Source organism: Rhipicephalus microplus, chromosome 4 (genome assembly GCF_043290135.1).
Source record: "Rhipicephalus microplus isolate Deutch F79 chromosome 4, USDA_Rmic, whole genome shotgun sequence".
Lineage (NCBI taxonomy): Eukaryota > Metazoa > Arthropoda > Arachnida > Ixodida > Ixodidae > Rhipicephalus > Rhipicephalus microplus.
Genome location: NC_134703.1, coordinates 58,096,084 through 58,111,265, shown reverse-complemented (window position 1 = coordinate 58,111,265; position 15,182 = coordinate 58,096,084). Strand labels below are relative to the sequence as shown.

The window sequence follows — 15,182 nt, the reverse complement described above, 5'->3', positions numbered from 1 at the left end:
GTCTAGTGGCTAAGGTACTCGGCTGCTGACCCGCAGGTCGCGGAATCGAATCCCGGCTGCGGCGGCTGCATTTTCGATGGAGGCGAAAATGTTGTAGGTCCGTGTGCTCAAACTTTGGTGCACGTTCAAGAACCCCAGGTTGTCGAAATTTCCGGAGCCCTCCACTATGGCGTCTCTCATAAACATATGGTGGTTTTGGGACGTTACACCTCACATATCAATCAATCAGTCTTCTATCGTGCTCCGACTATCGCGTCAAAAAAATCGGGCGGTCGAGAAGGGCCGATAATAAGAAAAAAATTATTACGTCATGCCGGCCCGTACTTCTTTTCGCAATGTGGCAGCAGATTGGAGAGTGAATGTGGGGCTTTAATTTGGGCGGGGTAAATTGCTGAGCATTGTGATGTTGGTCTGATGTTGTGATGTTGGAGCGTTGTTATGTCTACCACCGAGATATTCAGAAATTAGCTCACAGTCAACATAGTCGACGTAATGCACGATGGCTGCAGCACTTACAAAAATACATGTGACGTTGCAAATTTTGGCAATGTCCAACGTCATGATGACACCATCACGTGATAACGATTCTTGTATCCTTTCGTGTTGACTCCGACACTTACGGTTTGCCTTTGATGACGAATCTAAAGCTTTCGCCCCGAATAACGGCGATGCGTATACTTGCTCTGTCCCTTGTCGCAGGTTCGAGGTGAACTTCGGCAAGGACACAGGGGTGCTCGCGTTCCGCTGCACTTCGATGGGCGATCACCACCCGGGGCAGATCAGGATCTACCGCAAGGGAAACCGGATGGAAGTGTTGTTATGAGGATGACTTTCTTAGGGCACTTTTTTCCAATTGCACATCGAGAGCCCCCTCGCCAGCATAGGAGAGGACAGGCCGAGGACGTGAAGAACTCTCCATGCACAGAAAGAACGTCGCTGTACCGCTCTTCTGCCTTCGCGTGCGTAAGCAGAGGGTTTGATGCCTTTCGTTCCAGCGGGGCTCCACCGTTCCCTCTTGCGTTCGGCCACGAAAGAAGAAGACGAACAAAACTACTGCCTTTCGAGAGCTGCCAAATATTCCTACGTGGCTGCCGCCACACGCAGTTTTACTTTTTTTTAACGGGACTCGAGGTGTGTATGTAGGTACGTCTTTTGGCCTGAAGTGGCGGGACTTGAGGCTTTTTCGTGTCATATGAGAAGTTCAAAGAACGCGCGACACGCTTCTCTTTCAGTTTTTTTTAATGGGAGCGAGAGATGCAGCTGGGATGATTGGTGCCTCCGAGATAATGGTTTCGAAAGCGCCATTTTTCTGTGAGACCATGACGCAATCAAGAAGAATGGGTTCTATATAACTGGACGTTTCTTTTAATAAGGCTTTCTAAAGCTGTCTGCACTTTGAGATTTTTTGTCTTGATCTGGATAGACATTTCTGTATCTTAAAAACGATTTCGTTCAATCCTCTTACACTGTTTTTTAATTGGTGTGTTTCCGCTTTTAAACGACCACTCTGCACATTGATGTATGCCTAAATAAGTGTAAAGGACTAAAAGCCGCCCTCTACATTCAAAGAAGGCAAATGTTTATAAAAAAATTTGACGCTTTGAGAGATTAATATTTACGAACATGGGAGTGTTGCTGGAACTAACGGCTGGAAAAATCTTATTGTCCTCGGCAAAATAGATGCAATGTCTTTGATATGTCCTTGAAATGTTCTGCAATGTCCGGCAATATTCTTCCAGGAGAGAGTATCACTTCTCGAAACGTTAGCTACGGCGACACGCCATGTTCAAGAATATTACTCTCAGTCATGTTGGTGCTCACGCTAAATAATTGCTTGCACCATAAATATTTTGCATCTTTCAAATTATTGCAAACTGTCTTGCCAGCCCCGTAAACAATGATTTTGTTCTTAACGGCGACACTACGGGCACGAACTTCGACGAATTCTGCAGTGACGTCAAAGTTGTCAAAACGTGATGCCAAAAGTAGTGCCACAGACTTTAATAAACGTTGGGGGGGGGGGGGGGCGGAGGGCTTCTTTTTTTTTTTTTCCTTGGAGCATCCACGCAGCTTTGGCAGAAAAGCAAGGTTTTAAGAAGCGTCGGCGCGTATGCGTAAAAAAAATGTCATTTTTGTTACCCAGCGATGTTGTGTTTCCGAGTCATAGGGTAGAGATGACTTTGGTTACAGTGGGGATCTGTGCCATTTGCAAACGGTGCCAAAGTTTTAGGCGTTTGAAATACCAGTGCTGTTTCAGGCAACGCCTTTTTAAAACCATTTCGCTTCTTTGACGAGCAGTTCTTTTTAACTAGCGACTTGAATATCATTTGTTCGTTGACCTATTTATCGTCATATTTCTTGATACATTGTTAATTTCACTCATAAGTACTAGGGCATATATTTTCCTGCGTGAAAGACGGACCATTCGGGTTATTTACGACGTGTTTCCCTGAGCGTTAGGCTCTGGACACACCATTTCTATAAAATTTTTGTAGAAGGTACTTGTTGCTTCTTGTCGCCAACCTACTCTATGCATCACGTCAAATGTTTTCAACGGCATATTATGCAAATTGGGCCCTTTCAACCAAGTGGATACAAAGTACCACGAACTTGCTTTGAGAAGCTAAAGAAATGAGCGGCGTTCGATGAGTATAGTCTCTTGCAGTTATTCGCAAACATTTACGAACACCTCGGGCACTTAGACCTGGACAGAAGTCACTCGAGAACCTTCTGGGCGACGTTCTATTTTTCTTATTAGATGTACAAGCGCACCGAACAAACGGGTTTGAAGTGAGCACGGGAACACACAAAGTGAACACACACGGCATTTAGAATCGATAAGGCTCAATAAAGTTCCAGAGTAAAGGGTCCTCCCTTCTAAACCTCGGTCTTGCTCACCTTCAAATATTACTTACACTTGTCCCTTCACCATACATTTCGAGCACTACAAAGCTACAGTTCAGTACTGGTTTCTTAAAACGTTCGGTTAGAGAGTACATACCCAGCTTTACGAGGTTATGCAGAGAAAGAAGGGTTGCCAGACAACTTGGGACATTTAAATGAGATTGGATGAAAATGTCATGTTAATGTATTTAACATAGCTTTCAACTTCTGTCCCGTGATTTCCTGGTACAGACTTTCTGCCTTGAGTTCCCTGGCCTTTGCCACTTCCGTTATTACGTATGGCTCATCAACAACTTCCGGTCGTATTTTGCTCACTTCCGGCGTGCACTTGATATAGCTCCGGTTCACACATCACGTCAGAGCACTGGGCATCGCAGCCTTTGAGGCGTGCATTCTGTCTTCGTCAGACGCTGCCGCAGTACTGTTCGCGTAAACCAACTTCTTTCTTTCTTTTGATCCTGCAAAGCCGCGGACGGCTTGGTGTCTGACCGTTCCGCTAAAAAAAAAAAAGTCACGCGAGTGGACCATCTGAGAAGCACTAACAAGAATACAGTTGCTTGAGAGCTTAAGATTGGAACAGAGACTCTAATCGGTACCCTTAAGCTAGGGTCAAAATAGCAGCACAGTTGTGGTTTGTAAAACTGAAATCAAGGGGCTAACTCGTAATTACACTTTTATAGGCCAGTGAACACATAATAACGAACAGTGAAGCTACAAGCTAGCGTTTAATTACTATCGTTTAATGTAATGTCAAGTCAATGTGCAGCGTGCCAATAACTTCCGAAGAAAAAAAAATACATCCTAGCTGTTGTGCAGACGTCACAGACGTCAGGCATAACTTAATAAAGACGCATTCTAAAGACTCATCCTAAAGACTCATCCTCCTGTACCACGTAGTACGTTTAACTGGTGTTAATGATGGCGCTTAGAGTGGTTGGCTAACTGCAGGTGTCTTCAGCTCGTTTTTTGCTGCATGTGTCTCTTACTGCAGATGTTTTCGAAGCCTTGGGAAGTATCGAATACGTCTAGAAGACGTGTTTCTTTGCAACGGTTCTCAGTGGTTTTAGCAGCGTTCCCCAATAAAACACTGGATCCGTGGCTCAGTTTTGAGAAGCACTGCTGTAATTTGCGAGGGCGTTCACGACACGGACAATGCTGCTTGCCTCACTTTGACAGAGCGAGAGGTTATCCTACGCATAACCCGATGTCTAGAAAAAACGTGAAAGTGTAGAAAGACGTACTAGGAAACGCATTCATTGCTCAAAATGGAGAACACTAATAACAAGTGCGTAGCTTAACAAAGCGTGTATTTAAAAATTTTTCCACTTTATCTGTAAATAAAGCATTTCTCTTTAAAGAGGTAGACCTTGCGCCATTTATAAACGTTCATGTGAGCTCTGATTGAGGAGCGAGAATGAGAGAAAAAAATTTTTCTTTCAAACACATCGTCGATGGTCGCAACAACTCCGTTGCGAACAATCTCCTTTCTTAACGACATAATGAGAAGAGAGTTCGTCATTATACCATTGTAAATACTTCACACAAACATAACAGTGAGAGTAAAAGAAAAAGTTGAGCACATTGAACGAGCCACTCATTTGAAACAGGCAATTGTTTCATGAAGTGAGAGAAAAACTATTTACCCACAAATAGTAGTTCGAATTTTTTTTTTTTGAGCGGGGGGGGTGTTGGGTTGAAATATAAGACGTTCTAGGCTGCTGTGTTTACGCGTGGCGTTCTTTCAACTATGTCTCGTGATTTGAGCTGTTTGTTCATAAGCAAGGAGGGCAATGGCCTACATTTTCAGCCGGCGAAAGCGCCACAATACCCAGCCTGAATAAAACTTGAATGAAAAAAAAGCATTCACTTATTTTGCTTACAATATCAAAACACCTTTTTTTACTCCACTATCTCGTTGGTTCTCACAACTCATGACAGTGTTGACCAAGCAGCAATTGAAAACTGCATCTAGCGGTTGCGAAGTTTAACAAGATTTGTTTTACAGTTGACATTATATATATATATATATATATATATATATATATATATATATATATATATATATATATATATATATATATATATATATATATATATAGCAGGGGCGGGAGTATTCGCACGATATCTTGTTTTGCACATGTGCGGTATAAGACAAATACGTCGGCGCAAAATGATTGGTGCAAATTTAATTATTGCCGTCATGTCATATATGTTTGAATACTTTTTTAACGTCTTACTTTCACCAGAAACCCCAGCACTTTGTTAAATACGTACATCCCAGCTGTGAAAAAAAAAGGTGGTCTTATTTATTGTGGCAAAGTCACACCTGGCTTAATATAAACACAATATTGACAGTTTTTTTCTTAGTTTTTTTGAAAATATGTGCTTCGTCAGGAATTCGCAGTCGGGTTTGACTGGACCCTTGAAACAGTTGCAAACGATTCTACCTATGCTGTTTCCTTATCCTAAATATGAACCTTTTTTTTTCGAACTAACACCTATCTTGTATTTGTTTTTTATCTATATTTTTAATTTTGTGTGATGCAAGTTTTCACGTACATCGGTGTTACGTTTTCCCAGAGTAGTCAACATCCAACGGATACTGTGTGTTGACAATCTTTATCTTATGCAGGTGTTAGAATGGTGCCAACTTTCACTGCCAGACGCACTGTGCATATGATGCGGAACTGATTACTTCTTTCTGTGACTAAAGTGTTTTCATTGAAAGCTACGTTTTTATCGGACTTTCGAACTTCTGAATGTGTACCGGGACAGGATATACTTTGTGTGCCTTAGTTCTACAATGCCTTTTACCATTACTATGGTAATTTGGTAGTCCAGAGATTGCCGGCGTGTGCAGGGTTCACCAATATGAGAAGAGAGGGGGGGGGGGTGTAAGTTCTGTCCAAGCAGTCTCCCTCACCCTATGGTGAAGTCTGGGAGAAAACCTGCTTCTCAATGGGTGTAAAGGGCAACTTTGAGATCCTTCTCTTAACAGCATTTCTTTTGTCAGGGACTTTCTGGGAGTAGAGTCGGAAATAAAACAGTAAGGGTGCCCCCTAAAATTAATAAAGGGAAGCGTCCTACCCCCCTCCCCCTCGGTGCGCACGCCTGTCAGCGATGAAGGACGCCATTGGTTAAGAAAACCAATTTCTCTAAGGAATACCAATTGGTGTTATCAAAGCCGCATTAGAAACTCGCCGCAAATCAAAACCATGTTCGTTATTTAAGTAAGAGGCAATGAAGAAGTGTGTAACTACAACTCTGTTTATCGGGTGCCCTTCATTTGGTATTAAGGCGTATATTTCATCCTCACAAGTGCGAAGTAGTCCTTGTTTGTCGTAGAAGCTCTAGATAAATACACCAGGCGCCTTTCAAGAAGAATCGCTCGGTGACTTTGACTAGGAAACAGGCAGTCTTCTAGTTGTTGTTTTTCTCGTGACAGGACAGTTGTTGGAGGTTAGATGTTATACGATAAATAGTGATTTGTACAGCGAAATAGTCTCTGAGAAGCCTCTATAAATATTTATATATATGCATAAATGCACCTCTCACTTTGTCTCAAGTCTTAGGCATGTGTACTTGGATGAATGCATTTCTGGTCGCCCAGTGAAGAAAAAAAAAGCACTGGAATTTTCGCCGTCGTGTTCTTTCTTTTTTTATTTCATTTAGCAGTTTAGGTGTTCTCTACGAATGAAAAAAGTAAAAGGGTGGCGTCCCAAACTTTGTTCATGTGTAATTTGTCTTTCAAACTGTACAGTGAAGTAGACTCCACGAGTTTTGGTGGAAGACAGCCTTACATTAAGACTGTCGAATTGTGCGCCCTTCAGTTCACTCCCGTTCGTGAATTTGTTTTCTTCTTTTCACAGCTGTTACCGTATGTCGTTGAAATCGCGACACTGTGCCAATCGCATACGGTATGTTGAACACTTTGTCTCGAAGATGACCACTTCTTTTTCTTGTTTTTTTTTCTTTCCCCTGTGCCAACACTGATCGTTCGCTGCATCGGTGTGTTTGCTTTGTATGACTGAGAGTGCGTTTAGGACATAAAGACGAGTGAGTGACTTTGTCTGTTTTCATGTCTCGAATAGATGTCTTTTAGAGGAAGCAAAACGCACATAGGGTGGTACCAGCGCCCTCTACTTAGTGCGCGGATTAAATCTGTGTGCTACATTATGATATGTATATTATGCACTACAGTTAGCGCAGTGGTGCAAAGTTTTCTGTACAGATGTAGTTGACACACTACAGACAATGCTGCCTACGTTGGTTGCGCCATAGAAAGTAATAAGAAGGAAGAAGAAGGTAAAAAAAACAACTCATCACGATATGTGGCACTGAACGTTTATATATGCTGAACTGTTTTTCATACTGATTTTTATAATAAAACCCTATATGGAACGTTGACGAAGTGTGTTTTTTATTACGTTGATTGCTTATTGCGTTACGAGTATTAGGGAAAAAAACTCTTCTGTGTTGCAACATGGCTGAAACATTGAGACGGTTTCAAACTATCATTAAAAGTACAACGGCTTCTTTATTCGTTTTCACTAAAAGTGTCGAAACGCTGTCAAACTACAAATCAAATGAAAACGAGACAATGCATTCGTGCTCAACTAATCATTACACTTTCCTTGTTTGTTTTAGCCATCACTGGCACGTCGAGACAGGCTTCGACCGAGGGCGATGTTCAACCACCGCATTCACGTTCCATTTGCCCTTGATGGTAGACGTTTACACAAATTACATCGTTCAATTTGAACAATTCTTTTATGTGTGGAGAAACTGGCAACACTGCAACGACCGAATTTTCTAGTTTAACAAAGGTAAATTGACGAACTATCTCGCAGTGCATCCTATCATGGTGGCGATGTGGAAATGAACAGACGCACACCCAGAATTTAAAATGTAACAGCATGATGCGGGAGAAAGTCGTTATTGAATGGACGCATAGCAATAATTGAGATCAAGCAGTACGACAATCGAAGGGTAGTCGTGAAGAAACCTAGCGAAAACCTAACTGGAAAGCTCAAGACAAAATTCACTGAAGTTTAGCGCTTGTATATCAAATGTTGAAGGACACTTTGTTCATTTCAAAGTGTGTTCAGCGAAAGCTTGTGGCCGTTCCACTGATTATGCCATATGTTGTTGTTTTTTCACTCTCAGCAATTACGTAATTGCGGAGAGATTGTTAGGGGAAGAGGCTACAACTGGCACCGTTCCACGGCACGGATGGTTGGACGCGAGTGGGACATATTATTAATGGTTATCAAGAGTGAAAGGTGCGAGCCCTTCCTTCTCTTCCTCTTCGACCTCCAAAGAGAGAACTCGGAGAGGTGGGGAGATGAGCCGACGAACGCAGTGTAGTGAAGTAAAAAGTGAAGCGAGCAAGAGCCATGTTTCGAACATCGAATGCGTATAACTTCTCCTGCGTTAGTTGTAGACTCGTGTAAAAGTCTAATTCCGCCTCTAAGTTTCGACTTCTGGGTGGTTTAAAGTGGTCCTGCGAAATTCTGCAAGTTATCGTCGTATTCATTAAAAGACCATATTTTCTCACGAATCAATAGGCGGATTCTTTTTTAGATCATTCAAGTATGAGAGGAGTTAGGGAGGTTCATCACACGCTTCAAGCGCTTTCTCTCTTTTCACACTAGTCAGCGTGCTGAAAGTAACGCATAGGTGGGACTAACAAAGGGGCAAGGTGGTGCATCCCTTCGTCAGAGCGTGTCATGACCTCGGTCACTATCTTTTCTTTCAGGAGTGACGCTCCATATGGTCGAGCCTTGTCCATTGGCGTTAGCGTTGTACGCCGTAGTCGACATTGACGATGAACAGCAATTTAGACCAAACGTTCCCTTTCTCACACCACGGCACATCGCATGCACTATACACCATATACAGCACACCCACTGTACGCGATGACGATGACGCTTGTGACAATGAATATGATGATGATCACGGACGACGGGATTGTCCAGTAGATGACGCCTCGATAGGCTCTGCGGTGCATTTTGCATGACTGCAAACAACCAACAACCACCAGAGGAGCGTGCTCAGACCTGGTATTTGCAAACTTCGGGCTATATCTGATACCACAAAGCAGTAATAATGAAGGCAAAACGAAATTCACTACAGAACACAACATACCAGTTCTGACCGATAGAAATTGTGTATAACAGTACACCGCTTGGCACTCATTAATATGCGTGAGTGGTAAATGGCACGAACTATTTACGGAAACACCAAACGATTTTACTGCTTCGCCAACTCATCATCATTCATTTTGAGAATATGCCGCTTTTTTGTTTGTTTGTTTTTCTAACGCATGGATTACTTTCAATCAGATCGCGAGTGGGCGCGAAGGCAAGTGGCAGCGTACCACGGTGATATCGGTATCACAATGCTCAGATCAGCCAACAGCCATGGACTTTTCGTGTATGACGCTGTGATTTGGGTATATGACATCATTTGCAGAGACAATCGGGTATGATTCCTAGCTGGCTTTGAGAATTAACTGCAAATTTCAGACGATGTGCTGCACTATAATGTTGGCTGGCGTATTCTATGGAGCCTTGACTACCGATCAGCAGCGTTTTGCGGACAATGCTGAAAGAGTATTGAGGGGCAATTTAAGGGTCCTTTAAACCTTCACCCAGTCACGTGGTACCACAACTGCGAGGCTGAGAGTGAGCGCAGCTGCGACGCCACTGAGTAGCGGATCTCGTGGCGTGACTTCACGCCTGTCACATTTGCGCTCTGGTGTCTAGAAGTAATTTCGTGGTTGTGAGTGACTTTGGAAGATACGGCGTAGTACAGCTTTCACTCTAGCAAGAGACACTCTTAGAGCCTCCGCCTCCGCCAATAGCGTATTGAAGGGTTAGTCTTCTCGAAAACACAAAAACAGACTCTCTGGTGAAGCAATCGCCGGCCAGGTCTTGATGGTCAGCATGAAAATTGCGTGCAAAGACGGGACAGCGAAATGAAATGAACAGATATAAAATGAAGGGGAGACAAAGACACATAACTGTGTCAGTGTTCTTCGTTTTCTTAGCCAGTCTTCGCACGTTGTTTCATGCTCATATATGTACCCACCAGCCGCAACCCGCCTTGCAGGTTATATTTGCCTGAAGCAGCATCAAAGCATCATTCTTCGGAAGTTCAAATGACTACACACTTGCGAGTTTACACTGCTATATAGCTCGATGTCGGGTGGGCAGAGGCTAACCGAATATGCACGTTGTATGGACGACGTGGAATGTTGATAGCAATTTATGCGGACAAACATTCTTCAACGTTGGAGGATAGTGGCGTGACTAAGGGTAAGTCAGATATGTCGACGTAGAGCAACAACTAGCGTTAAACTTTGGATATACATGGAGAATAGTTATGGAAAATAGGCTGACACTTGCGCTAACGTTTTGTCGCTATATTTATCAACCTCTGGCTTTCAATAAGGCTGTCGAGTCAGCAAACCATGTTTTACGACTTTGTGTACCAGATTTTTTTTTAGAAAAAACATCAAGCGTGAACATGTTGTTCTGAGGCGATAAATCACAGTAGAGGAAATTTCAGTCCGCCATCATCTCAGACTAAGCCCCCTTGTCGCCACTATTGTTGCTGTAGCAGATACAAAATACACGAATGCCTTAAAAACCATAATTACTGAATTTTCTTATGCTTGTATTATTATTTCTTGCTACTTGCTTTTGCTTTACCCTTTCCTTCGTGCAATATCTTTCGGAATAAATAATGAAACAGGGGCAGGGATTTTAATCAGTCTAGAAGGACCGGTATTCTACCCTACACTAAGAAAGGGATGAAGTTTTAAAGATGGGGAGAGAGGAGAGCACGCCCACACGAAGTCATACTTCGCAATCATGATAACGCAATAAGTATATGACCACTAGTGCAAGTCTGTTGTGTTCAAGAAGTGTAGCACTGCCTTCGTAAGCCATTTCCCACGATCATTCCAGAATGGTTGCCGCTGTCATCGGTCTTCGATCTATGCGAGCAAGCGTGGCTGCGAGTGATTTACTCTGCGAATGGTATATTGGCAACAGTTGCAGAATATGTGCTGTAATGTTTCCTCGCTACCACAGTTGTCACAAAAAGATTGTCAGCCAGTTGCAATTCAAAAGGAAAACGTCTTTTTTGAAAGACGACACTCTTAGCCATATATGGCAAAAGAGAGTGGCATCATTTCGACTTAGTCCAGCAGGTTTTTGGAAGACGTAACGTGTTCGGGCAGTGGCGGTGTTGGTTGCGCAGTCTACGTGCTGTATGCCAAGGGGATAAAGTGTTTTGTTTTGCGACCGCCCAAAGGTAACTAAATAACAAATTCAAGCGTCATTCCACTTTTGAAGTGGATCCTTAACGAAGGTGTTTAGCGCACGTCACTGAGATGACACAGAATTTCAAATCACAACGTATCAGACACCCTTAAACTAAATATCAAATGACTGTCAAGAAAGTCCCTTAAGAGTTTAGTGTATTTTCTTTCGAAGTTGTTTATTTCATCAGCATGCTTCTCTTTGCCATGACATGTGCCCTATTGTCTGACTTGCGGAACCTACTTAGAGTTTCGAGCACGACCACGAGTGGTATTTTCGCTCACGTGTTTGTTTCTTCATCTTCACTTGTATCTGTGTAGTCGAGTTTCCTCTATTTCTGCGGCACGCATGTTTTTGCCTGTGGACGACGGACATGCCATAGTTATGTACAGCTTCGCTGCAATGAGAAGGTTAGCAAATAAATTGTATTCGAAGAGTGCCGAGGACGGTGCCATCCAAGGTGGATGGTGGGCTCAGTACGTGGACAAACAACTCACATGCAGTGGGCTTTATGCATTCACCCAGGACGACTAGAAGGCGAAAACCAGCTTCTTTGCCTTCTCCATCGACGAGTTGCTCTCAACCAGCCATCCTCTGAAAGCTTTTCGCACCTAACGTGCTTTTGCACTACCTCCGAGATTGGTGGCAGCGTGACTGTTTCTGCATAACCTCAGTGATCCGCCTCTTTTGACCAAGCCATGATGTCATGTGATGACGTCACCACGCGGTATCAATCGGCGGCTTAACAGTGACGCCATGATTACGTCACATTATCAGACTTCATGGAGACGCCCTGATGACTCTACAAATTCTGTCGATCTGTGACGTTATGTGATGAGGTCAACGTGTCATGTTTTTTTTCATCGCTCGCGTCGAAGCCGCCGATGGGAGACGCCGACGTGGTACCATGCTCAATTTGGGCATTTTGATGAGGCATCTAAGGCTCGCCTTAATAAATGACCGACAAAACCAATGAGTGCAGGATTAGCCCATTTATATAAACTATATACAGGATATACAAGATATTGATCGATTAGTATATTTCACGCTTCGAACTGACACTCTATTTTGTCAACAGTGGTTCAATGCCATCGCAACGATATTTCTATATAATGTGCGTGTAACTACTAGCAGAAAAAATGATAAAGGCCTTTACGTGATATTTTGTAAAAATTAATTCCCGTTGTGTTTGTAAACATTGTCAGCTTCAAGACGTGCGTGAAAACATGTGTCTAGAAAATTCCTGTTTTCGTGCGCCATGATTATTTTTTCAGTATTGATACAAAACAGCAGGGACCGCACAGGAGGACTCGCTTACTGGGCCTTGCGCCTGCAAGAATAGGTGTTCTTCGTGATCTTTATAAGAAGGTGATTGGATCAGGATGCTGATTGTTAATCACATCCTCCTGAGAAAGAATCAGTCATTACTGACAGCAATGAAGACGTTTTTTTCTATGTCGCACTCGCAGCTACTCGAAATTGGCGACGAGCTACGCCGAGATTCTTCGTTACGAGCAATCAGTAACCGAAATGAGTCAACGCCTTGTGACGTGTCTCTACTAATGTTTCTTGCCAAAGACGGGATCCTATATCGCCATAACCCTGATCTTTTTGGCTATGACTTCACAGCATACCATATATGTCCAGTGCAGTACAAAGGCCACTCCCATGATTCGCCAGTCAACTCGGTCCTCTGCTTGCTGCTGCTATTTTATACCCGCAAACTTCCTAATCTCATGCGCCCACCTAACTTTCTGTCTTCTTCCTACCCCGCTTGTCTTCTCTTGAAATCCAGTCTGTGATCCTTAATGACCAATGGTTATCTTGCCTTCATGCTACGTGCCCTGCCCATCACCATTTCTCCTTTTTAATATCGACTATGAGGTCCTTAACGTCCATTTGTTTCTCGATACACTCTACTCTCTTCTCCTTCTCGTCTCTTAAGGTTACACCTATAATTTTTCTTTTCATCACTGGCTGCGTCATCCTTAAAGGGGCCCTGCAACACTTTTTGAGCATGGTCAGAAAGCGCAGCCGATCGGTAGTAGAGGCGCCCGACAGCACGCGAGCCAAATAATATAGCGCAGCACGCGGCCTGGAATTCACAAGAAATTATGAAAGTCAGCTGAAAATTGCTTTGTCTTCTCTCATCAAATCACGGAATAAGCCCAAAAATCTCTCGTAGTAAGCCCATCTGTTAGCCATTGCTGATTTGAACATGGCGCGCTCTATCGTCACAGACATTGCCGCGGGAGGCCGCGACTTGTTCACGCGTGCGTGCACAATCACACTGAGAAAGCCACACAATCGAAAAAAAAGTGCTCAAGGTCACAAACCACGCGTGATGTTTTTTTGTTTTGTTTCTCTCCCACTCTTCCCTGCATAGCTTCCAGCACTTTCGTCGGGACGAGAGAAGAGATGGTGCAATCGTAGTATGCGACGAATCTTGTAACTCTACTCACACTGGACGGATGTTTAAAATTTTTGTGCCATTTAATTCATGAGGCAATAAGTTCTTCCAGAGAGTTCATTCATTGGTTACCTGAAAAGTTGTTTCAGGGACATTTAACTTAAGCTGAACCTTCTTAGTGATCCTCCAGGTTTCTGCTCCGTACGTAAGTACCAGTAAGATGCGGCTGCCGTATACCTTCCTCTTGAGGGATAGTGGTAATTTACTATTCATGATGTCATAATGTCATAATGCTTGCCAAATGTGTGCCACCCCATTCTTATTCTTTAAGTTACTTCAACCTCATGCTTAGGCTCCGCGGTTACTACCAGTCCTATGTAGGCGTACACTTTTACAATTTGAAGTACACTGCTACCTCTGGCTCTGACTTACTCCCCTTCAAACCAGCATACATACATTCGACTGTTCCCATCAACTTCATGACGCTCGTTTCGCGGGCCAATCGAATGTTTCCCGGACATACGATCGTGCAATTTGCCATTTTTTTTGTTCTTTTTTGGCCTGGTCTCACCACAATGCCACCGCTAGTGAGGCCTGCTAGTCTGCCCTACCAATGGCACACTCCCAGCCGATCGACGTTCACGCTGAACCATTTTTCTTTTTAGTTGGTCTCGACCTGCTTGGCCAATTCCCACTCTCCAGCTCCGATTTTTCTCTCTAGAGTAACTACAAGTGACCTTGACGGCATGCAAACGATCTTCATCGCCTGGTCCGGATGGGATCACGTACATGGCTCTTTGCAACCTCAGAGAAGCAGCTCGACGGGCCCTTCTATCCGTGTACAACGACTCGTGGAGCAGCGGATTTATCCCTCATTCGTGTAAATCCAGCCGCCTCGCCCCTGTGCTTCAACCAGGTAAATCTCCTCTGCACTTGACGTCTTATCGCCCCATCGCGCTTACCAGCTGTTTCGGGAAAGTGATGGAGAGGATGATCTTGACTCGCCTAGAGTGGTACCTGGAGCACCACGAGGTATACCTTTATGCTATGACGGGCTTTCGGCGTGGGCGGTCCCCAATTAATAACGTTATAGACCTGGTCTCATCTGTTCAGCATCAAAGAAGACTGAAACGTTTATCTGCGGCGTTGTTCTTGAACGTGAAAGGTGCATACAATAACGTATCGCATGAAGCCATTCTGGATGTCATGGAAAATGTTGGATTAGGGGGTCGGGTTTACCAATGGATCCGCAGCTATCTGAAAGGCAGAACTTTTTTTGTACAGACGGAGAATGGCACAACAACGCACCATTGCAACCGTCGTGGTGTGCCTCAAGGCGGTGTTCTTAGCCCCACACTTTTCAATCTAGCGCTACTTGGCCTGGTTGACGCACTTTCAGAATCTGTCCATCTATCAATATATGCAGATTGCATCTGCATCTGGGCGTCAGGCGTAACACGCCTTCATTTGCGTGCCCGGCTTCAGAGAGCGGCAAAAATAGCGACAAAGTACCTGGAAGAACGGGGACTAGAGCTGTC

General features: G+C 43.7%; 1 protein-coding gene across 1 annotated transcript in view; it reads left to right on the top strand.

Annotated features, from left to right (window-relative positions):
* Positions 1 to 4,261, top strand: part of LOC119171401 (unconventional myosin-Ia-like) — a 138,888-nt gene extending 134,627 nt beyond the window's left edge. The window contains exon 32 of the mRNA XM_075892812.1: positions 700 to 4,261. Within this exon, the coding sequence (XP_075748927.1) occupies positions 700 to 823 (124 nt within the window). The 3' untranslated portion in view covers positions 824 to 4,261. The remainder of the gene's footprint in view (positions 1 to 699) is intronic.
* The last annotated feature ends 10,921 nt before the right edge of the window (positions 4,262 to 15,182 follow it).